This window comes from Notechis scutatus, chromosome 1, assembly GCF_049901735.1.
Source record: "Notechis scutatus isolate UNSWTSFEM ecotype Mainland chromosome 1, rNotScu1.2, whole genome shotgun sequence".
In the NCBI taxonomy this organism is placed as follows: domain Eukaryota; kingdom Metazoa; phylum Chordata; class Lepidosauria; order Squamata; family Elapidae; genus Notechis; species Notechis scutatus.
In genome coordinates this window covers 43962568-43987706 of record NC_142009.1, presented here as the reverse complement: position 1 = coordinate 43987706, position 25139 = coordinate 43962568, and the positions used below count along the sequence as shown (strand labels likewise).

At 38.0% G+C, this 25139-nt stretch overlaps 1 protein-coding gene across 1 annotated transcript in view; it reads left to right on the top strand.

Moving 5' to 3' along the window:
- The window catches only part of TTC7A (tetratricopeptide repeat domain 7A), a 173261-nt gene that overhangs the window by 54836 nt on the left and 93286 nt on the right, over positions 1 to 25139 (top strand). Inside the window, exons 11-15 of the mRNA XM_026683757.2 lie at positions 944 to 1048; positions 8838 to 8955; positions 14122 to 14179; positions 19932 to 20004; positions 22166 to 22326. Of these exons, the coding sequence (XP_026539542.1) occupies positions 944 to 1048; positions 8838 to 8955; positions 14122 to 14179; positions 19932 to 20004; positions 22166 to 22326 (515 nt within the window). The remainder of the gene's footprint in view (positions 1 to 943; positions 1049 to 8837; positions 8956 to 14121; positions 14180 to 19931; positions 20005 to 22165; positions 22327 to 25139) is intronic.

Below are 25139 nucleotides of genomic sequence, written 5' to 3'. Positions count from 1 at the left end.
CTTAGCCAATAAAGAATTCATTCATTCATCAAAGTTACCAAGGTTGAGAAACACTAGTGTAAGACCCAAATACCACTTTATTTTTTAGCTCTAGGTTGTAAGTTGTTAGGATACCTATCTGTTGTTTCACTCTCAATATAGCAAGTCCTCAACTTACGATCACAATTGAGCCTGAAATTGAGCCTGTTGTTAAGTGAAAAGTTTGCGAAGTGAATTTTGCCCCATTCAATGATTTTTCTTGTCACGTTTGTTAAGTGAACCACTGCAGTTGTTAAATTAGTAAAATGGTTGTTAAGCTGTTTCATTATTTACTTTGCTTGTCAGAAAGTTGCAAAAGGTGATCACATGATCCCAGGACACTGCAACCGTCATAAATGTGAGACAGTTGTCAAGCATCCAAATCTAAATCACGTGACCATGGGGATGCTGCAGTGTCATAAATGTGAAAATGTTTCATAAGTCACTATTTCCAGTGTATCTTCATTGTAACTTTGAACGGTCACTAAGTGAACTATTGTAAGTCGAGGACTACCTGTATTTACATTTGCACATATACTGTTGTACATATTACTGATATTGCAGAAATCCTGCCTATTGCCACTGCTTTTCCATACAACTGAAGCGCTTCCTTTGTTAGGGGCCTGCTGTAAAACAGACCTAATAATATAATACAGAGTTAACACTGAATAGATGCAGAACATGCTTTTCAAAAACCATACCTGATCTGAACACCCACTGATCTGTGGGAGTCAGGAGGCAGGAAGACTTCAAAAACAAAAGATGTACTTTGAGAGCCAATCTAAGTCTCAATATTCAGGTAACAAGAAACGCGCCCTCTGGAAGAAGAAGCATCTGGCATAAATAACCTCTTGTGCATCTTATTGAGCATTGTCCAACCATCTTATCCTTCTCCTCTCTTGTTTCTCCTTCCTCCCTTGTCCAGTCTGCTCATGCTGTCTCGGTGCTTAGAGAATGTGTAAAGCTACGTCCTGCGGATCCCACCGTCCCTCTCCTGGCCGCCAAGGTCTGCATTGGACCTCTGCACTGGGTAAGCAAGCTGGCGCAGTGCTTCTTACATAATGCATTAAGTGCCACATTAACAGCCACACTCAAATGTTGTTTAAAGAGAGGAAGAGACAGAAGGAAGATGAGGGGGTAAAGCAAGAAGAGCTGCACAGTTATATGGAACTGACCTGACTTATTGAAAGAAGTCTCTGACATGAGCTTGTCTTGTTATTTTGTAGGGGGAGAGGTAAGAAAAAAAAGAGAGAGAGACTTGCCTTAAACCAGAGTCTGAATTGCTTCTTCAAATTGATTTCCCCAATGCAATAATGAATTATCTCTTAATTACTACACTAATATTATGTGGTGCATGCATGTTGACTTAGCAAGAAATTGCATAGAATACAATGGGATTTTTTTTTCTCAAATAAATACAGTACAGATATGACAGCTGTCTGGAGAAAAACTGGTTTTATTCCTACCAGCAGATGGCTCTTTTTAAAAATTTCAGTAAGTGATATTTATATAATATAGTTTAAATTATTGACCTTCTAATATTTAGTTAACTTAAGAGTATTGAAAATGGAAAACAGAAATAAGGTATTCTATCAATATTAATTACAGATGGCTCATTTTTTGATGGAACTTCTTGTTGTGAAGAAAAGTTCATGTTACTGGTGATGTTATTATTACTGCGCATTTCAATCTCATTAATATGTAGCATTAGTCATAATAAGAGGCCAAGTGGGAGAAATTGTTGCCTTGCAGATCAAATACCAGGCCTATATAGCTTGCTGTTACCAAAAGGCTGCAACCTCACCCATCTGCTCCAACAGGAGGAACAATAAAATATTGTTGGAAATATTAAATGAAATTGGAAGAATAACCTGCTGAGAAGGAAAATAGATGATTACTAAATACTTGAGGTTGATTAATTCCTCCTTTTAATTCATTGAGTATATAATTAACAGATTGTAATAAAATAGTTCAGTATAAGTTATGCAGGTGGCAAACCTTGAGGGCACTTAATAAGACCTCACATTCTGTTGACTGATCAGCACAGAGAAATGGTTTATTCCAAGAATAATAGCTATTTAGTATAGTTTATAATGCTGGATTTGAATTGTATGTCTGGCAAGGTGGGAGAATTCATTCTTAATGCAAACATATCTAGTCTCCAACTTTAAACTTTTAGAACAGTGAGATAGTAGCTCTAATTTTTGAATTGGAGATTACTTCCAGTCCAACATATTCTATTCCATGTAATGCTTCCGTTCTTTTCTCCTTTCTTCACAAAGTTAGCCCTTTCAAGCAATCAGAACACCACAGAAAGTTCTTGAGATATGGTTTGGTCCAGAGGTGGTATTCAGCAGGTTCTGACCAGTTCTGGAGAACCTGTAAGGGAAATTTTGAGTAGTTTGGAGAACCGGCAAATACCACTTCTGACTGGAGATTTTACAGTATCTTTCCCCCGACCTGCCCAGCAAGACACGCCCACAGAACTGGTAGTAAAAAAAAAAAATTTGAATCCCATCACTGGTTTGGTCATTTCCCATCCGTTTGATCTGTGCATATTTTTTTTGAGAAATGTCACTAAACATAAAGCTCTCAGGTTCTTTAAAAATCTACATTTAATAATGTGGTGAATGAATTATTTATTCAATTGCACTGGTACCTTGATTTATGCAGCTGTCACTAAGTAAACATCTGTGCACAATAGGATAAATTTATAGAGGGGCTTTTAATGTTTAGTTTATGATTCTGTGAGTATTTGATGACTGGCTCTATTGGATTTAGCTCTAAACTTGTAGAACTTATACTATTAGTGATGTCCAGGTTTAGTTATATCTATGCTACTTGTAGATATTAAATGGGATCTATACTCTAATTACATGTCTTGTTTGGATAAGTGTTTTTTTGTCATCATTAGTCTAATGGAATCCTCAAGGCATTTATTTCTTTTCTGGAAAATTATTTATATTGTGCTTTCCACCTGAAATTAGGCCCTGACCATGGCTTACCACAGATTTAATATTAAATCAACCCACAACAAATGACAGGAACAGAAAAGCAAATTCCGAAAGTATCCAGTGAAAATCCCAAAGGTGATTTTTCCAAAAGGCATCTGGACTTTCTTGGATTTTTGTTTGAAAATGTTTCACTTTTCATATAAGAAGTTTCTTCAGTGTTGAGCTGAAGAAGTTTCTTGAATGAGAAGTGAAATGTTTCAAGGAAAAAAACCAACAAGGTCCAATTGCCTTTTGAAAAAAACACCTTTGGGACAACCATGAGCTGGATGGTTGAAATCTCCTTGGACATATCCAGTGAAAAGGCTAACCAATTATTGACCAAAAATTATGCTCAAAGAAAACAGGTTTGAGTTGCCTTTCTAAGGCACTCAATAAGCTACATCATGGAATCTCTTCTTGGTTGTCTCTGCAATGTATGTACGTCCACAGATATTTGGCTTCTCTTTATTCCAAGCTCAGGATCCAAAAAGATCTTGACAAACTTGAACAATAGGCCCTATCCAACAAAATGAATTTTAATGTGGCGAAAAGAAAAGTTTTATGTTTAGGCAGGAAAAATCAAAGGTATAAGTACAGATTAGGCGAAACTTGGCTCAAAGACAGTAACTGTGAGAGGCACCTTGAAGTCCTAGTGGATGATCACTTGAATATGAGCCAGCAGTGTGCAGTAGCAGCCAAAAAAGCTGATACAATCCTGGATTGTATAAACAGGTATAGAATCAAGATCACATGAAATATTAGTGCTACTTTATAAAACCCTAGTAAGACCACACCTGGAATACTGCAACCGATTTTGGTCACCATACTACAAAAAAGATGTTGAGACTTTGAAAAAAAGTCCAGAGAAGAGCAACTAAGATGATCAAAGGCCTGGAGACTAAACCATATGAAGAATGGCTGCAGGTTTAGGGTTCGGCTAGTCTAAAGAAAAGAAGAATTATTAGGGGTGACATGATATCAGTATTCCGGTATTTCAGGGGCTGCCACAAAGAAGAGAGGGTCAAATTATTCTACAGAGCACCAGAGGGCAGGACAAAGAAACAATGGTTGGAAACTAATCAAAGAGCAATCTGGAATTAAGGAGAAACTTCCTGGGAGTGAAGACAATTAACCAGCTTGCCTTCAGAAATCGGGGCACTCCATCCCTGGAGCTTTTTAAAGGAGAGACTAAATAGTCACTTATCTGAAATGGTAAAATGCTTGAGCAGGGGGCCTGGACTAGAAGACCTCCGAGGTCCCTCCCAGCTTCTATTCTATTCTATTCTATTCTATTCTATTCTATTCTATTCTTCTTTTTGCAATAAAACAAGAGCCTTAGAAGTTTGAAGGATGTTAAAAATAATGTAGGGCAGATCTTATTCATACTTGGAAATACATTCCAATGCTCATTTGGGTAAGGGGACCATTTTTATATCAGAGTCTCGTAATCAAGCAAGTGATACATATGTGAAAGCCAATATCTGTTTTACAAATCTTGCAACCTGCATTAATGTATGACAGCATGGAAAATGTTACTTGATATCGCTCTGCAATGAAAACCGCACTGCAGTCCTAGTGGTGCCCATAGGAGCATTGTAATGTGCAGGAGTTCACAGAAGGACCTAATTTGAATTAAGCATGAATATTAAAAAACAAAACTAATTCTCAATCATAAAGTTTTAAAATATTTAGAACTTTATATTTATATTCATGTTATATTGGAAATTATAAAGCTTGTTTTTATGGTGGGACTTCCGTGGACAAACTTCCAATATTTTTTGGAATTAAAATTAAAATTATATAAAGCATTACATTTTTAGGTATCTACTGCAGAGTTTTTTTAAAGTGTACATCCAAAAATATCAAGAATAGGCAAGCAGATGCTTTAAAAAAAACCTGTGATGGATTTGGGATTTGCTGCTACATAATATATAAACTGTTCTTCATGAATCTCTTGGCATGGCAGAGACTGTGGGAGTGGATGAGATTAAAATGTCTTTGGTTTTCTATTGCTAAACCTCTAGAATTGTGCAGTTAACAGAACTATTTTCACTTTTTACCTCCTTTTTAAAATCTCCCACCTGATTTATCTAATTTTAAGAAATATTTATGTCCTTAAAAAATAAGATATCATGCTAATGCTCCTAACTGCCACCTACTTTTTCCTTGCAGTATTAAATTACCCTTGGGTGAAAATGCATACTGTTTGCTTGTTACTTTTTAGATATAAGGAGTATAATGTATGTTCTCCTAAAGGAAAGGTGTGGGTGGGGAAAACACAACAGAAAGAAACAACATGCCAAGATGTGCCAGCTGAACACCAGCTGGGCAGCCTCTTGCCAGGGGACAACACCTGCTGTTCCTATTCCTTATCAGTGTGCCTGTAGGCTTAGTTCAATCATACATTCAAAAACCTGCAATAAAATAATATGGTTAGCTGGAAAAAGCCTCCCTCTGCCTCAAGCAGTAGGCTACTAACAAAATGAGGTTTTCACCAAAGATGATGGCAGTGGGAAACACAGATTATTATATTTTACAATGGCTGAACATAGTTTGTTGGCATATCTTGCTGAGTGTGTTTCTGTGCATATTCTTCAATGCAGGAGAGAGTTGGAAGCCATATTATTCCTTGTTATTTCTGATAGCTGAGGAATCTTTGGAGGTAGCTGATCTTTTTAGGTCCTTTGTTCTTGTCCTAGAATGTTTTAGTTTAGTGTTCTGAAAAATCATGCTGTCTGTTGGTCATCCTCTTCTATTAATGCCACTGTTGATGGTGATGGAAGCAATTCTGCTCTGCCTCCAATTCTTCTGGGAAAACAAGCAATAACCAATTCTGATTCACAAATGTTTGGTCACAAGTACCACGGTATCTTCCTATCGCGAATAATTTCCCTTACAAACATCATTGCTCTCCCCGTCTGTCTCATAGAGAATGTCAAGGAAACATTTGGTTAGGAGCCTATGATAGTTTTCATTAGCAAGCATTATTATTTGGGCACATACCCTATTATTACTTAGAAAATCTAAAAGTACTTATAGCTGTTTCTTTGAAAAAGAGATGCTTAGTAATCCTCCATTATTCTAATTATTCCTCATACTGCAATTGGCAGGACACTAACTGAGAGAGAAAAAATGGCTTCTTTCAATTGACGTCATGTCTGTAGAGAGATTTATGTCCCTAATATACTATAGCTTTTAAAATATTTGTGTCTGACCTGATTTAGTTTCAGGTTAACCCATTTTAAAAAACTCTGAGTCACTAATCAAAATCTCTAAAAAGTAGAACCTAACAGGTTGCACTACCTATTTGGGCTCCTACAGCTAAAATTTATCGTACTGAATCTGAGCTGCAAAAGACTGGATGACAGCAAGACAATGTTTTCCATATCTTGTCATTGTCATCTAAAGGTGGTCCATATTTTCATAAGGCTATCACACCTGACACAGTTAATAATTGATACCAAAGACCTGATATCTGATCTATAGGAGGTAAATTGTACCTCCTATCTGCATAATTTCATCTCATATTGAAACTACAGTATATTAGGGGCATGAGCTACAGTGGCACAGTGGTTAGAGTGCAGTACTGCAGGCCACTTCTGCTGGCTGCTAGCTGCCTGCAATTTGGCAGTTCATATCTCACCAGGCTCAAGGTTGACTCAGCCTTCCATCCTTCTGAAGTGGGTAAAACGAGGACCCAAAATTGTTGGGGGCAATATGCTGACTCTGTAAACTGCTTACAGAGGGCTATAAACACTGTAAAGCAGTATATAAGTCTAAGTGCTATTGCTTTGGGGCCAGCAAACTGGTGATGAGAAAGATGAAACTTTTGAGTGAACAACACTTTTCTCTGTCTCTACCATCCAACTTCCCGTTTCTCTGTCACTTCTTTTGTTTCAGACACCACCTTTCCCTTTTTCGCTGTCTCTTCCCCTTTCCTTCCAGTAGGCTACTGGTAAGATATTAGATTTAACCAGTGGTTTCTATATAATGCTTTCTATAGGGTTTGAAACAAGGTTAGCATATTGCCCAGATCAATAGTAACTTTGGAAGATCCATAAATGTGCTCTTTTAAGACTCTGCCCTTTCTGCTTGTAAGTTAATCATCAATTTAATCATCATTAAGGCTCGGTTGTTTGAGGGACCACCTAACTTCTTTTTTGCAGCACCTGCCCATTGAAATGTTACCCCATCCCAAACATTCATTTGGCCAGACAGTGTTCCAGAAATCTTTAAAAACTTGGCTGTTCTCCCAGGCCTTGTGGTAGCCCCTTTCACTTGTGAGAATTTGAGTAGATGGTGCAATTGTCTGGATGTGTAAGATTTTATTTTTATTGTTTTCTCTATTTCAACTGCCACCCAGATTAATTCTGGAGTTGGGCAACCTATAAATCTCCTCTACCTCTTCTTCCTCATCATCCTGCTGACTGGTTTAATGTGACCCATCAGCCTAAAACCATCAGCCTGCTGTACTGCTTGGTTTTTATAGTTGCCTCTCTGGAAGTTATGAGGAAGTTGAATGTCATACTATGTGGCCCATGGACTAAGTTCAGTAAATCCTAAATAACAATCTGCCCCATTCCCCCCCCCTTCTTCTTGTCTCTATTAATTCATTTCTGGGTCTCTCTACCTCCTCATTGGTTTTATCTGTCTCCAGTTCCGTAAATGTCTATGTTTCTATGATTTGCATGTCTTGCATGGGCCAAGATCTGTGCCCCAGTAATGAAGCTATAGTCAAAAGTTTCTGTCTCTTCACCATTGCTTTTCTCTTACCCTCCACCCCACATCTTTTGGTCCAAAAGTGGACAGGATAAGAAAACTAAGAATTGGGAAGCAACAGCACCTGTCTTTTGCCCATTGATTCTCCATCTGCCAAAGCGACAGGCTGCCATATGCATGAAACACAAGCAATACCAATAGTTTTAACAGTGGTAGAAGTGACAATGTTAGGGATAACATTGGTTACCTAACTTAGTTTGGGTTAAATAATATATAAACTATGTTAGTGAGTTTAAGTGTATGTATCGCTTTAAACTGTAAACCAAGTTTTTTGGGTGCGGTTGTAAAATCACCATAAGAGGGAGCAAGAGAGCTCACTGTTTGCTCGGCTTTTACTGGAATGCTGACAATGAAGGATTGATGGTGATAAACTGCGTGTTTGCTGAGAAGAAGAAAGGAGGTTTGATTTTCCTCATATCTCTGACTGCAAAAGAGATATATCACTGGACTGATATTGTAAGTTTAATGAACTCTTTTTCGACACTGGACTTTGCAAACTGAATAACCCCCGGACTGACTGAACTTAGTGTATGACATATGGACTGTTTTGACTATGCTATAACTCTTGCTGGAATAAAAACTATTTAACTTGCACAGTGTATCTGTCTTACTGAGTGTAAGCTACTACAACGTTTTTATCTCACACATATCTGCCTGTCTGCTAGACTGCCGTTGCACGTTCTGCTAGGGTGTATATCCCTAACAGACATACTTGACATATTCTTATTCCCAAAGTCCAGAGCCAGCATTAGTGCTAAATCTTTCACTAATAATCATACTACGTACAACGTTTTATAGTTGACACGTACACTTTTCCTGGTTCCAAATGTGTTGCAGCTAGGCACCATGTTGGGAAAATTAGCTTTTTGTCATGCACTGAGATTTAGAAGTCTGGTCTTCCAAATTCACTGGAAGCATAGCACCATCTCATAGCCGTGAGTTCTGATGATTGTTAATCTTGAATTCATTCTAAAGAAGTAAATATTCTATAAAGATGTCGCAAAGGATATTTCTTGTAATGTTTCTCCCTTTTTCTAATCAATTTAGCTGGAGGAAGGAGAACGTTTCGCCAAGATGGTTGTTGGCATGGGAGAAGACGCTGGAGAATTCCTAGCAAAGGGTTTTTTAGCATTAGGCCTGACATACAGCCTGCAAGCAACTGATGGTAATCTTTTGATTTGTCAAATATGATCTGAACAGCTATTGTTTAAAGAAGTCAGTTTAAGCATTTAAATATTAAAAGTTTAAGAATATTTAAATGGAAGAACTACCTTGTAGGTGCATAGTTGTCTGGTCCAGCAATAAGTTGCCAACATCTATTCACAAAATCTATTTGTTTTATTGATGCCAATCTTTCATTATGCCTTTCTGTTTCTAAAGCAGCTAAAAGTGGATGTGACATAATCTAACTAAACCGATATAAAAAACAAAACAAAATGTCTCTTGCTGATTATAAATAAGTGATGAAGCTAATTCCTTTCACCTGAACATGGGTGAGCTTCTGTCCAACATCCGGATATTCCAACACACTTTCACTCTGTTTCTGTTGTTGTAAACAATCACTGATTAGTGATTAGTTCTAACTTCCATTGTTTATGAAATTAAAGAACTGATGTGGACATTGAGGTTATTTGATTTTATGTATCTATTTCATTAAATGTATTATAACTGCTCAATCGAGACTTTAGATGGATCATCTCTTTGAAGCAGAGCAGGACTGAAATGCCATACTTTACTGCCAACATGTGACTCATTTAGCCTATTAAATTTAACAAATAAGTCCTGCCCTCTTTCTGGTAAATTGGTTCTATCACTTAGATAATAAGTTTCATCAATCTTTAACTGAAATTTCTCCTCTTGTGCCAATATGTATTTGATATAATCCTGGCCTCAGATCAGCAGAGATAAAATTCATTACCTTCTTTTCATATTCTTCTAGCATTTTTTTTCTGCTTTTCTACTATTTGAAAACTTCCTTTATCTTCCCCCTCAGTCACTTTTTTTCCAGGCTAAACATAGTCCAATTTTTATCATACCTCCAGCTATCTTGTTGCTGTCTCCTGCACTTCAATTTCAATTTACAGGTCAAATACTGTGATAATGAAAGCTGGAAAAATGAAATGGAAGAATTGTTTAAAATTCAACCAGTCATGGAAAATAGTTGCATTTAACTCTTTACTGAAGTAAAAATTCTGCTTCTGGCTTATGTTACCAAAAAATGATCTTGCAACCCAAGTAACCCATTTTTTATTATAATTTGTATTTTTAAAAGTATCTTATCTCACTGGTAATCAAGCACCAAAACTCATCTCTGATCACATGAACAAAGGGTATATCATTACTTGCCGGTCCCAAAGGTGCTTTCCAAAAGGCAACTAGACTTTCTTTGTTTTTTCCTTGAAGACGTTTCACTTCTCATCCAAGATACTTCTTCAGAACTGAAGAAGCTTCTTGGGTGAGAAATGAAATGTCTTCAAGAAAAAGCAAAATACAGTTGCCTTTTGGAAAGTACCTTTATGATAACCATGACCTGGATGATTGAGAATCTGCATAGACATTACTCACCACGGTTGCACAGATAACTATGGGAACCTTGTTGTTTATGCAGTATAAATGATCCCACAATAATCCTACATTGAAGAATACAGAATTGGAAAGATTAGCAATTATATAATCCATCACTTTTCAAATGCAACAGATTCTATTGAATCCATGTTGGCTACCCAGATGCTTCAAAATTAGCAGTGAAGGAGGTCCCACTATTACCTAAATAGCATGTTCCATTATTGATACCATCAGGAAGCTCTTAGTATTTAATTAAAACGTCTTTGCTTACTCTTTGAAATCATTGGTTTGAGTCTCTGGAATTATTATTTCCTTGATTTGGTGTCTTTACTGGGCCTACAATTCTTGAATTACCAGTTTATCTCGTAGAACATCCTGAGGATACCATATTGGTCAACAAAATGCAGACTTTAATATTAAAGTCTGTCAGATTCTGTAGTGCTTACTTGCAAAAGCCAAAAGATTATTTTGGTGGGAAAAAACACAAATATTGTACACAATTTTAAATTTTACACACTAGAGCTATGAAGCCATGTGCAACATAAACTTAAGCTGAAAATCCCAGCTTGCATTGATAGAATACTTTCCATTATTTTATAGACCATGTTTTAAATATGTTTTTTATCACATGTGTGTTATGATTACAACTGCCAGAGAAGTAAAATAGGCTTTAGCTTTTATATATATACATGTGTCGAAATAAACATGTGTGAAGTGAAATTGCAACAAAAAAATCTGCATGTTGAAAAACATGTAATTTGGTTTGATTGTTATTGTTATTTTATTATTACCATCTCTAAAACTAAGATAATTTACTGATGGAATGCAGATTTATCTTGTGATGTGCACACTAAATGAATGACAAGATGTGAGGAACCATTTGACCTACTTCTGCCCAGGAGTTCTTATTTCAATAACAGCCATAAGGTCGTTTCCAAGGGCTTGTCTATAAGGGCCATTACGTAATTGAGCAGTGAGTGAGGATAGGGCCACGATCAAAAGAGAAAACCTGTATTTTGAAACAGAATTAAGAAATATCTCTGAATCTTCTGTAATTAATATGAACAATAGCCACATTATTATCTACCAGCGATAGGAAAAGAGGAACAGGGGGGGAAAAACAGCATTGTGATCCTATACAGGTAGTCCTCAACTTACAACAATTCATTTAGTGATCATCCAAAGTTACAACAGCATTGAAAAATGTGACTTACGGCCAGGAATAGGATTCAAAATTTTTAACAACCGGTTCTGTGGGCGTGGCTTAGTTGGTGGGCATGGCTTGGTGGTCATGTTATTGGCTGGGCACAACCAACTCAATATCACTCACATTGAGGCACGCATCTCCTTGCCTGGCCTCTCATGACTGTGGGGATGCTGCAACAGTCATAAGTGTGAAAAATGATCATAAGTTACTTTTTTCAGTGCCATTGTAACTTTGAATGGTCACTCCACACAAGCAAAGTACCAGCAAAGGAGGGGAAAAAAACTCTAGAGAAGTTCCTGAGACAGGAAGTCTAGTCCTGCCAAGAATGTAATAAGGGTTAACGGAGAGGCAGTTTCTGTAAGTAACACCAGAATGTTTCCTTCCTGCCTCCCTTACAGGATTAGGCCAGTAATTTCTTCTAACAACCGGTTCTCCGAACTGCTAAGAATGTTAACAACCGGTTCTAGAGAATAGGTGCGAACTGGTAGAATCCCACCTCTGCTTATGGCCATTTTTCACAGATACGACATTTGCAACATCCCCATGATCATGTGATCAAAATTCAGGTGCTTGGCAACTTATTTATAACATATTTATGACTGTTGCTGTGCCCCAAGGTCATGTGATCGATCCCCTTTTGTGACCTTCTGACAAGCAAAGTCAATGAGAAAGCCAGATTCACTTAACAACTGGGTTACTAACTTACCAACTGCAGTGATTCATTTAACAACTGTGACAACTGGGGCACTTAACAAATGTCTCACTTAACAACAGAAATTTTGGACTCAATTGTGATCGTAAGTTGAGGACTACCTGTATTTAATCACAATTTTGTAATACTAATGTTGCATTCATTCTGGGCCTGGTTGATAGACAAATATAGAGATATTTGTGTTTATTGACACAATTCCTGTTCTTTAGTACCTCAAGGGATGAAATCTTTTAGACAATAGATGAAATTTATCTTAGCATGAAGACAGAAGTAAGTGAAGAGCCTTTGCCTAACTCCTGTAAATTAAGTTACAGATAAAGCCAGAGGAAAAGAAGACACTTAACAAAATAATGGATAATCTCTAGTATCTAAAAAAATGACCCACTGAAATTCAATTTGACACAAGGTGCCAATAAACATTTGCAATACACCTTTATTCTTTTCTTCCTTCTTAATTGCTTCTTCATCTCCCAAATTGCCCAACTGTCTACAGAAAGACATCTGCATTTTCCTCTTGCCCTACTTGATATCACTGACATAATTGCACTTGCGGCTTTAATTCTAACTTCCTTAATTTATTTTTTGCTTCCTATGTGGTAGAGGTTGGGATGATATCATGTGAAACTTGAGCTGATTTAGCTGGAGCTTCAGGAGAGCAGAAGAATGAGCAAAGATGCCATTCAACCAACTTCTGTCATTGCTCATTTATGCCCTGGCCACGAGCCACAGTCTATCCCAAAAGAGTTTATGTCATCCCCAGGGGACATTTGTACTCTTTGACCCTTTGGCAAAGTTTTGTCCCTTCTTTCTCAAGAGCAGACTCTTGACACGTCTTCTACATCAAGGAGACAGCAGGTGCAGTCCCTTGGCTTTCATTTTCAGGCAGCCTTCCAAGAGCTTTGAACAGATGATTATGCAGAAATGCTAGAGTCAACCTAATCTTTTTGAAATCTGTCTCTGGAAAATGCAGAAGATCCCGAAGATCCCAGAAGATCCTGCAGTCAGTTTGTTACAATAAAATCACTAAAAATTAAGCTTTAAAATCATTAAACCACCAATACCAATAACTACCTGCCCCTGGCACTAGGAAAGAAAGAATATGATGCCCCCTCCCCAATCTACTGATTTGTTAAAATAAAAAGACAAAAGCTTTTGATTTGCTTTCTGTTTATTATCACATGGCTACCATTGTGACATTCATCAGAAGGTGATTTCACAGAGAAGGTGTTGTAGAAGAGAAGGCTCTGCGTTTGGCTTGTGTGCAGTATCTTTGAGAAAGGCCATTTGAAAAAGACCTGGCTGAGATGATGGGATAAGACTGAGAAGAAGTGCTGTTATTCCTATTTAATGGATCGATTCTTTTACCATGATTGGGGAGATCTAGATTACAGTCCTCTCTTGGGGCCTGAAGTTGGCTTGATTGTGGAGCCACCTACATTTTTGAAATTAACCATCATCAAAAATGGTAGAGAGGACTTTTTAAGATCCTAAATGCAGAAGAGTCACATTGAAAGGTGATATTCCCTAGCTGAATCCTGACATTTTATTTTTCTTCAGATGCTCCCTGGAAGGTCTTTAGAATTTAAAATAAAGTATATAATGATATCTGGTACCATTAGAGAGATCATAAATTTCTAAATAACTAGAAATAAGACAAGAAATATTTTCAGCACGATTCTTGAAGGAAAAAGTCTTAAAATAAGACATAACATTCTTAAGGAAATGCTGTTGGAAGACCCATATCAGACTGTTTGTATAACTTTTTAATAATAAAGAGCTCCCAGCTATTCAGATGTACTGTTTGGAATAATGCTTATGCTGATGTGTTAATGTTTATTGTTTTGCAGCTACTCTGAAAAGCACCCAAGACGACTTGCACCAGAGAGCACTTCAGAATTTAGAAAGGTAAGAAGAACCTGGGGGTGTGGAGGAAACCAGATCCCAGTTGGCAGAAATGGGCTTGTTTTTACATTTTAATCTGAAAGTCGCACTGCAGTTCTAAATGCGTTCAAACTTTTAAGGGTTTCTTTTCCCAAACCTTGATTTTTAGGATTTATAAAGAATACCTTTTTGGCAGCCAGAGGGCATATTTCTGCCTATAGAACTGACCAGCATAGTTTTATATGTCTCTGGGCGTCTTGGGATGCGGGAGGGGGGAAGTGAGTGAGGTGGCTTTAAGCGGCACACATTCTTAGACTCAGATGTAACTTCTCTATTACTGTACTATTTAGATATAATTACTGTCCCATATTACTCTTAAACTGCATTTATTTTTAGCCTTTTGACCTTTTCCCATAAACCGTGGCTTGTTTCCTTAATAGCTTAAATTGAGTTTAGAAGTGGATGAATCTTGGATGGTATCGATGTCCACTTTTAGCCAATAGGGGGCGTTTGGAGAGTTCAATTAGCTCCTTGCATTCTGAATTTCAATGAGGCACATGTATCCTTATTAGATGCATAATTGTGTGTTAGTTTTAAAAACATTACTTTGGCTGGAGATGAATAGTGGCTCTGAAAAGAGTCAAGGCCATGCAAAATAGGCATAATTTCACAGAGGTGAGTATAGAACAGTGATCGCCAACCAGTGGTCTGGGAACTTCTGGTGGTCTGCGAGAAAATTTTGGTGGTCCACAGAGAAATGTCACCCCCAAAGCAGTTAATCCAGGCTGTGTAGAAACACGAGGCTGCGCCACCCACATGGCCTGCAGGAACACAAGGCTTGCGTCACTTCCATTGCGAACACAAGGTAGTGAGGGGAAAGGGGAAAGGGCAGGGGGGGACTTGCCCCATTCGCCTCACACGCCTCGCCTGGCCACCGGGCTGCTTCTTTCTGCTTCTTTCTTCTGCTTTTGGCTGCCCACAAGGAAAACAGCAAAAGTCTTTCATTCTCTCCCCCAAACTCTGCAAGAAATGAGTCTTTGGGACCCAGCAAGGCATCCTGCTCCAAGTGGCTTTGCGGCAAAGACTCATTTCTGGCAGAGTTCGGGGGAGAGAAAGAAAGACTTCTGCTGCTTCTGCTGCTTTCCTTGCATGAAGCCAAAAGTCTCTCTCTCTCCCCCTGAGAAAGGAGTTGGAGATGGTATCCTGCGATCCCAAATAAAGAATGATCAATTGGTAGGAAAATGGGGTGGGGAATTTTCCTGCAGACTTTTTTTGGGATTTTCTCAGGGTGTCTGGTCTGCGGGATTTAAAATTATGAGTTTGGTGGTCCCTGAGGTCCAAAAGGTTGGTGACCCCTGGTATAGAAGACCTACTTAAATTTGTTTTTAAAAAGAGAATTTCAGAATGTTCTGTGTGGAGAGTGGTGTTTCTGCATTTATTTAATTATGAAGTGGTCAAAGATTATGTAAGTATCCTGATTTTGTACAATAAATTTTTCAGAAGTCTACAGCCTCCCTAGGGTCTTACCCTTCAACTAAATCACCTAGAAGACATCCCTTCATTGGGTTTTTCAGTGATCTAACACTAAAGCAGAAAGAAAGAAAGAAATTGTGTGACCGAAGATTGAACCTGGGATCTTCTTTGTAGAAGTCTGTATTCTACCACTGTACAATGGCCCCCTCCCCAATATTATAAATTTTTCCATTGTGCATATAATGGATATTTCACTAAGAGGTCATAATATATTCATTTAGGAAAATAATTTTCTTGAGCATTTCTTGAGCACTATAAGCTTAAGATCTTATAAAATAGTAGTCCATTCTTCAGCTTCCATAATCCCCAAAAGGTAGGATCATCCAAACCACAAGAGGTTTTTGGATATATAAAGAAGCTTCCTGGTTTTGTTAAGTGCTTAAGAATGTATAAAAAAGAAGCTGTCAATCTCGGATTACAGATGCATAGCTTGTTGGCTCTCCTGTAGTTTAATAGGACGCTTAATAGGCAGGCATGTTTGTGGTTTTCTTTATGTCATTAATTAAACTGGATACCATATTTTTAAAAGAATGTGAACAAACTGGAATGTACCCAGACTGGAAACAAACTGGAAAAACCCAAAACCCCAATAACAATGAGAGAAGGCTGAAGCATATTTAGCCTGGGAAAAAAAGCTATTAAGATGGAAGAGATAACTATGTTCAAATATTTGAAAGTCGGTCACATAATTAAAGGGGCAGATTTCTATTGTTTCAGAAAACAGGATCTGAGCAAATGAATTCAAATGACAAAGGGGGGGATTTTGACTAATCATTGAACAGAATGGCTGAGGTAATGGTGCAGTGGCCTAGAGGTGGAGCTGTCACCTCACAATCAGAAGGCTGTGAGTTCAATCCTAGGTAGCAGCAGGTTTTTATCTCTCTAGGCACAATGAGTAAATATCAGCTGTGAACTCTGCATTGGTGACAGGAAGGGCATCCAGCCAGTAAACACTCAGCTCCATTCAGTTGCCCCGACTCCACCCCAGTGCAAGGGATTACAGGGTCATTAAAAGACACACAAAAAATTGACAGAATGGCTGAGCTATATAGGCAAGACTGGCAAAGTAATAAACTGTCTCAAAAGATGGACTTCCCTACATGAAAAGCCTTTAGGTAGAGTCAGGATGGCTGTCTGCCAGAGCAGTTGATTCCTGGATTGTCAAAAGGTTGAATAAGGTGGCCTTTGAGTTTTCTGCCCTGGTTCTATGGCTTTCATTTTAATGGGCCAGAGTTATACAGCGCTGTATGTCAAGTGAGGCTATTTTGAGAGTTGGGTACATCTAATTTCTTAGACCTAAATCCTGCAAGGAACAAAAAACAAATTAATAAAAATAAAACAAATTTAGGAAGATAGAGCCAAGAACAATTCTTTAGAGAGGTTAGGGTTAGGATTAGGGTATTACAGTTTATTACGTTGCCAGTCTGCCTATATAACTCAGCCATTGTCTTTATTTATTTATTTTTGGTCTTTTGGCAGAGTGCATTGCTTGTATGTAGTAGAGCACGGTTTTCCTACATGCATGTTAGCATGTAGGATAGCATTGTTCCAATATTTGAGGGGGTCCTACAAAGAGGAGGGGTTTAAACTATTTTCCAAAGCACCAAAAGGCAGATTTAAAGGCAAGAAAAAACAAAACAAAAAGGCAAAACAAGACAAGACACAAAGGTTGGAAACGAAACAAGAAGAGAAGCTTATCAGTTGGTGGGGGTTTATGATCCTGATTCAGATAGATAGAGGGTAGAATGGGAGGTAGGTAAGGATACAGAAGGGATAGATAGCACGGTAGAACTAAGAAGAAACTTCCTAATGGGGAGAGTAATCAACCAGTGGAGTGCCTTGCCTTCAGAAGTTGTGGGTGGTCCTCCCAGCTAACAACCTGACATCCGGCTGCTGCATTGTCTACTCCCACACCTCCTCCCCATGCCTCTTTGTCATTGCCTAATCTTTATTTTCATTCCTTTCTCTCCCCCGTGCTATCTATCCCTTCTGTATCCTTACCTCCCTCCCATTCTCCCCCCCTATCTATCTGAATCAGGATCATAAACCCCCACCAACTGATAAGCCCGGTGACTGATTAGTGTCCATGGGCCTCTCAGCTGTCTAGCTGTCTCAACAATTCAGCAGCCCCAGCGATGTGTCGGCCTCCGAGTGAGTGCCAAATGTGAGTCAATTCCCAGAGCCCAACACTGTCACTGGAGGATTTCAAAAAGAGACCGGACAACTATTTCTCTGAAATGTTATTGGATCTCCTGTTTGAGCAGGGGGTTGGAGTAAAAGCTCTCCGTGGTCCCTTTCCAGCTCTATTATTCTATATTCTATGTTCTAGGTACAGGGGTCTCCAACCTTGGCAACTTTAAGACTTGTGGACTTCAACTCTCAGAATTCCTCAGTCAGCTTTGCTGACTGAGGAATTCTGGGAGTTGAAGTCCACAAGTCTTAAAGTTGCCAAGGTTGGAGACCCCTGTTCTAGGACATCCTGGGACCATACCTGTATCCTTAGCTAGCAATCTTCTGCTTGAAGTGGGGATGAGCCAGTGCCAACCTAATTGAACTACAGAGCTATGTAGCTGAACAATTAATTTGGCTTGACATTTCTTGAACCCAGTTTTGAACAGGAGGGAGCCTCAGTGGGCAACTTTATATCTGACTGGGGAAATAGTCTTCTGTGAAATCTTGGCTAACTGCTATCAATTGGTTTAAACTATGCCCAGCTACACCAATTGTTTGACATCATTTAAGGAATTAAATGTGTTCCTAACAGCAACTGTGTTCTGTTATTCTAGTCAAGGGCACACCAGAATAGCAAAGACATTCTCTTGACCTGCTACATTATTCCAGGGACAATAGAAGTTCTAGGTCATCTCTAATCTGCTAAATGGCTGAGGGTCAGCATGCCTCAGATTATCTTCATGTCCGTCTTCAAACTCAAAGAAAGCACTGTCATTTGTGCCATATTGCTAGTAAATCCATTTGGTGGAGGAATTAAAGGAGGAGTTCTTGCCAATAGCTCAACAGTTGTCGAATCTTCCCTCTTCTTAGTTCCACAGAGGGATTTAAGATATGACAAGAATTCTTTTTATTTGTGGTTTCTCCCTAATGGCCAGACTTACAAGGTTAGAGAAATGGGAATGCTCAGTATGCTGGATATGTACATACATGTTTTGAATATCTGCCTTTTTAAAAGGAAGCTGTATTTTTTTCTAAGAGCTTTGATGGGATAAGATTTAATTTACTATAATCTGTAGATACTGTTCATCTGTTAGAGATTCTAAAATCTGAACTAGTAGTCTTGTTTTTTAGGGGACTATCTATATTCTCAATATTTTAAGAAAAGAAAAACACAGAGATAAAACACACACACAAAGGAAAACATAGCTTTTCATAATAACTGCAAACTATTAAGCTCAATAAACTAAGCCAAAAAAGAAATTTGTTTATACAGTCTTGACAGAACAGAGAGGTGTGAGGTTAAACCTGCCTTGTGGACAGAATATTCCCTAGGCTTAACCAGAAGGACAATATGCTTTTTGTACCATCAATAGTTGTTTAAGAAAAGAATAATTTTTGCAGATGCCATTTGTTTGGGAAATGCTGCTCTAGAGTAGGAAAAACCGCACCTGTTGACATTTGTTGCTTTACACAGTTATTGAAAGCAGTAAAAACTTTACTCTGTCGTGAACCTGGTAGTAATCAGTTCTTATTCAGTGAAATTAGAATGACTCTTTTTCATATTTTTTTAAAATCAAGACATTATCTTTAATATCAGGAAAAGAGTACCATAGTAAGAATACACCCATTCTACAGTGAATTGCTCAGAGCAATATCATTAAAGGCATTTGAAATTTTGAATTGCATTGCCTCCTTTCTAAGTCTATGTCAAAGATTTAATCTTGACTATAATTGCCTGTCAATTGCCATTCAACTAATATATGGGGGGGAGGGGCGCTTGAGCTGAGCATCTTTCTGTTTAAAAGAAGAACAATATTTTAGAACTAGAATCATAGCAAGGAAAATATGTGAGTAATCAAAAATTATTTTCTATCCAATGATCTTTTCATTGTAGTTTTACTACTGTGCTGGAGTGAGGGTGATGGGGAACTCTGTATTGTAGGCTATTCATTGAAATTCAGTTTAAAATTACAAGAAAGGAAGATGGGGCAAGACCCTTGAATTGCCTCTCTGGTAAATTTATGGTAAATCATTTTTGCAGTGTTGGATAAGCTACATTTGTGTTTTACAGAGCTCATCACCTGGCACCCGAAGACCACCAAATTATCCTTTATATCTCATTGCAGCTGGCTCTTATCAGGCAGGTAGGTATAAAGACAGGTGGCTTGAAAGAACTATTTCCAATGGTGTATTGGCATCTACTACATGAATTTTTTTTCTTGGGCATAGATTTTTTTATGCTTCTCTTTCTTCAGGATGTTTTTTTTTTTTAAATCTCTCATAGAATTGATTTATCATCAGTCAGAAAATGCTTCAATACTTTTAAGGTCCATTATTGCTACTTATATATTTTGTTAACTTTCTGATGCTTGAATTATAACTTTATTGAAATTTCTTATGCATGTTTATGGAAGACATAAAATGACTAGAAAAGCTGCTAGATGAGGGTGGACAATTTGCGGTCCTTCAGATGTTGCTGGACTTTATTACTATTTTTCACTACTAGTCATTTCTATTGAAGCTTCTTGAGATTTGAACGTTCACTAGGGTGAAAGATCACTCCCTATTAGGGCTTCTGCTGCTCACTCCCACACTAGGGTTTCAAGAATTACTGTAGGTTTGGAACTGAATTGAATATTGTTGGTTTTTTTCAGAATTATTCTACTTTCCATTTTATTAAGTTGAGTGCTTAGAAGGTTGTTTCAAAGTGATCCCAGTTTTCTTACGGCAACCCGGCCATTTTCTTAGAGTGTCTCTTCCAACCCCCTTGAAAACGCCCCCGTCTGTCTGCCCCCCCCCCCCCCCCCCAAAAAAACCCCCGGGGGGGGGGGCCGGGGCGGGGGGGAACCCCCCCCCCCCCCCCCCCCACCCCCCCACCCCCCCCCCCCCCCCCCCCCCCCCCCCCCCCCCCCCCCCCGCCCCACTGCAAACGGCGGGCACTAGGGAAAACGGCCCCTGGGGCAACACCCAAACGCGCCGCCCGCATAAAATCCATTCCGCCCCCCCCCAAAATGTGCCCCCCCTCTCTTAGTTTTCTTTGAACTAAATTTGGAAATGGCTTCTTCTTGCTGTTATTGTTGATTGAAAGTTATTGTTCTACTAACTTATATTGTTATATATTATTGGTTATATATCAGTAAGAACAGTCTGGAAGCTCCAAATGCAGTTTAGGATACCCCCACCACCACCACCACCACCAATATATTTTAAAATTTTAATTTATATTTGGCCAGAAATTTCTATGCTTGTTCTATTTTTCTTCATTTAATTGCATGTAAATCTTTAAAACATGTTTGAAATATATAGTTTGAGGCTGCTCATAATAAGCATTTAAATATATGTTAATATTTTGAATAATCTAAAATATCTAATGTTTTCTCTTTCTGGTTAACCAAAGGGTAAATGATAATATTAATATATCTGATAGATTATATGCCATGATTAAAATTTTCATCAGTCAATTTGGTGACTACTGTCAAGGATACATCTTCTGAAATTAAATGAGCTAAAATAAAATAATTGTTCTGTTAATTCCTTGACTTCAAGGTAAAAGTTTAGAAGCCCACTGAGTTTGCTTTTAAGCCTCTGTTGTTGGGTGAGTTCCTGTCATTTAGCAAAATAATTTATAAGGTAGCAACATTTCATGACTTCTAATATTAAAAAAACGTTTACCTGATTGTTTTAAAATGGCTTCCCCTTGGAGATCGGACTTGTCCCTTTTCTATTGGTTTTCAAATTTTGCAAATATTTGGAAAGCAAATTCTTGAGTTACATTGCATTGCATTGAATTATTATTCTTTTTTTACTTTCCATTTTCTAATCAATCATGTTGGAATTTTTACTACTGATATTTTCATTGCTATGAGTTGTATATCTTGTAAGTCAATATTTAGTTGAATGCTGAGGAGTTTAAGCTCAATAAATGAATAAATAAATGCATAGTAGATCACCCTTTGTTTATAGTGATGCATAAAGACATAGTTAAATTAAAAAGATAACAAGATTAAGAGATCAGTTGAGTAATAACTTCCTTCCTGTGTTTAACAGCTTTGAAAATACTTATCACCTGCTTCTATTTAAATACAAGCAAGCTTACCTGAAATGTTACTTTATAGAATTTTAGAATTGTATAAAGATGTTTTAATGTTCCTGCTGGGGAGTTCAATTGGTTTACTCCTTGCAGATAGGTTTTAATAATTCTGCCTTTGGGACTCCTTTTATTTTGTTGTAGTCAAAAGGTCAGAACAAGTGAAACTGATCTGAAAGGATGAGTAACTGAGCAATCATTTAATATTTATTTTGCAGATTTGTGATGCAATAGAACATCTCCAAGAAGCACTAAAACTGTATAAGGATGATATGAATTCTCTTCATCTGTTGGCCCTCCTTTTTTCATCACAAAAAGATTACCAACATGCTTTGGATGTAATGGATGTGGCCCTTGCAGAATATCCTGACTGCTTCCAGTAAGTGTTGTTCAGAATATATTCCATGTCTCACCCATTTGTGCACATCATGGAGGATTGGTGAACAAGCTGTGCAATCCAGATGTTGCCCCAAACCAACAATCCCAGCTGCCAGTTAGTACAGATGGGGGATCAATTCCTCCATTTCTGGTCTAAGGGAAGGCTGTTTTTCTGTCCTGAAACTGTTGTGCAGATAAAGATACCTGGGAGAACATACAACTGTTAGAAGAGTGCAAATATTGTACATATGGGGCAAAAGGACAATCAAACATCTATAGTAAAAAGGGTTGTCATAAAGGAGCAAAAATAGACTTCTTTGGGGAGCCATTGGTCATTTTGTGTCTGTTGTAATAATTTCACTTACTATTAGGTAGCATCCTACACTTCATAAGACAACCAGTATTTCTCCTCAAATCCACTCTTCTTTCTGTTAAGATCAGCTTTTTAAAAAAAAACAAAAAACTCTGCTTCTTCCCAGGATAATGATATTAAGCACAAGGCAGCGTCTTGTTTGTGCTGAACCCAATGTTGTGGAACATTTCCTAGATCCCCAGGCTTAAAAGAAACAGAAGCAAGCTTCTTCTTGGAGGCTTTTACTAATATTTTGTTAAAGAACTTCCGGAATGCATTTGAGTGAAAGCAAGCAGATATAAAACGGTGAATGTTTTCAGTACAGTGAATACATACAAATCCTTTTTTGTAGATAAATCCTTTTGTTAAAAAAATGGTAACAGCAATAATAATTGCACAGGTTTTCAGTACAGTTATACTTTTATCCAGTGCCTGGTCTTGAAAAATATGCCCCAGATTTTCTGATTCTACAACAGCTGGCTGTCCTATTAGCTAATATCTGCAAAAATGCCAGCTACAGCTTCTCTTTCCAGATAACTAAAGGCACACTATTCTATTTTTTTTTTAAAAGACAGACAGCCTACCTGAAGTACAATTTGGAAATGAAACAAAACTGACACAGGATCCAGCATAGAATTCACTGATTATCTATGAATAATTACAGTTGTAAAACTGAAATGAAACAGGCAAAAAAAACCACCCTTGTAGTAATCATTGTTAAAACATTATGCCTCTTTATGGTTGGTTTGAGCCAAATCATTGGAGCAATCATATGTGCTTACTTTAGGCTTCTTTAATCCAGTGTCCTTATCTAAACTTTTTAAGTCTGGGTTCAGGCTGGAGTATAATTCTGAGGTGGCACTGATGGCATTTATGGATGATCTTTAGTGATTCTGGACAGAAATGGTGCAACTGTCTTCGCTCACCTGGGTTTCTTGGCAGCTTTTGATACTATCTACCATGGGATCCTTCTGGACTGGAGGCTTTATTTTGTGGGTTCTCCTCTTTCACTTGGCTGGTTCCAATTATGGTTGCAGGAGAGATAGGTCCAGCTCCCTCTGGTATGTGGTGCTCATGACTTGGGTCTCTCATTGCTCCTCTTTGCATGAAACATCTTCAGGATTTGTAGTGTAGCACATCTGGAGATACCAGCTTAAAAAAGGTTTGTTAAAAAAGTAGGTGGGGGGTCTTCATTAAAGTCACTGCCACCTTCTTCACTTTTTGACCCCAACATAGATGTCCCTGCAATACATCAATGGCATATGGCTCACTGCATTTGATCCATTGTTCCACTCTCCATATGGAATGCAACTTAATAGTTTCTAAACAGATTGGGATATATCAAGAAGGTCACATAGGAAAAATATCTTGAAGTGGAGCTGAGATATGAGCACATTGAAACCTTTAATTGTATTGGTACTCAAGGAAGGGCTGAATGAATGCAAAAGTGATTTGTAACACTACTTTCTTCAGATAAAAAGACTGTGTATGTGTGCAAGGACTGAGAGCCTGGCAATTGGAGTGTCAGGAGCAAAATGCCAGTGGCCTCCAAGGGAGACAATAGGGGTCGCAGTGATGTCAGCAGCGTTGCAACATTCCCTGCATGCCCACTTTTTTCCCCATGTGTACTGCAATATCATATGCACCCTCCAAAGGGGTGGAGCTTGCAGTGTGAGGCTGCTTTTATCTGACAAGAAATACACCAAGATGAACTAATTCTACTTTATTGTAAGGCTACATTAACAGAATATTGCAAGTTTGAAGGCACAAACTTCCTGCCTCCACTTTTAACTGTTTGATCCATTATAGCATATCCTTCAAAAGTTTCTTTTTCTGACTATTAAGTGACTGCAGCCCCCGCCCTCCCTTATCTGATTGTTTTCTAGGCAGCGTCTCTTTTCCTTTTCCCCCAAGATCACTCATAAATTCCATTACATCAACAAACTGATATAAAGCAGTGGGAGCCTGCAGATGCCAATGAAAAGGAAAGCTTGTTTTTTTATACATATAAACAAAGTAAAATAAGAAAATAAAGCAAATCTCTTATAGATTTCCTGGCTTTTAAATGATACAAGAATAAAACATAAAGGTATATGCATATAGAGACAGGTTTTGGTTAATTATGTGAAAGAGTGAAGTTGGTGTAGAATCTGAGCAACCACATAAATAGATTTTCTCTTATGATTATCTGTCAATAATCTGGTCTTTCAGAACTTCCAACAGTGCAGCCATCACAGCTGTAATTGAACCCATCTAGTTTGCTACATGATCTTTTCAACTTTACCAGCAGTAGAGCCTTTTCCAAAGTTTAAAGTCTTTGCATACTATGTCCAAAGCAGGATAATTTGAGCTAGGTCATTTGTATCTGGAATGAGAATTTTGGATTGATTTACTTGATGATTTCTTGGTCTAATGTGAACGACGTATTTAATTGGGGGGGAAAGAGTCAATTAAAATGTAGA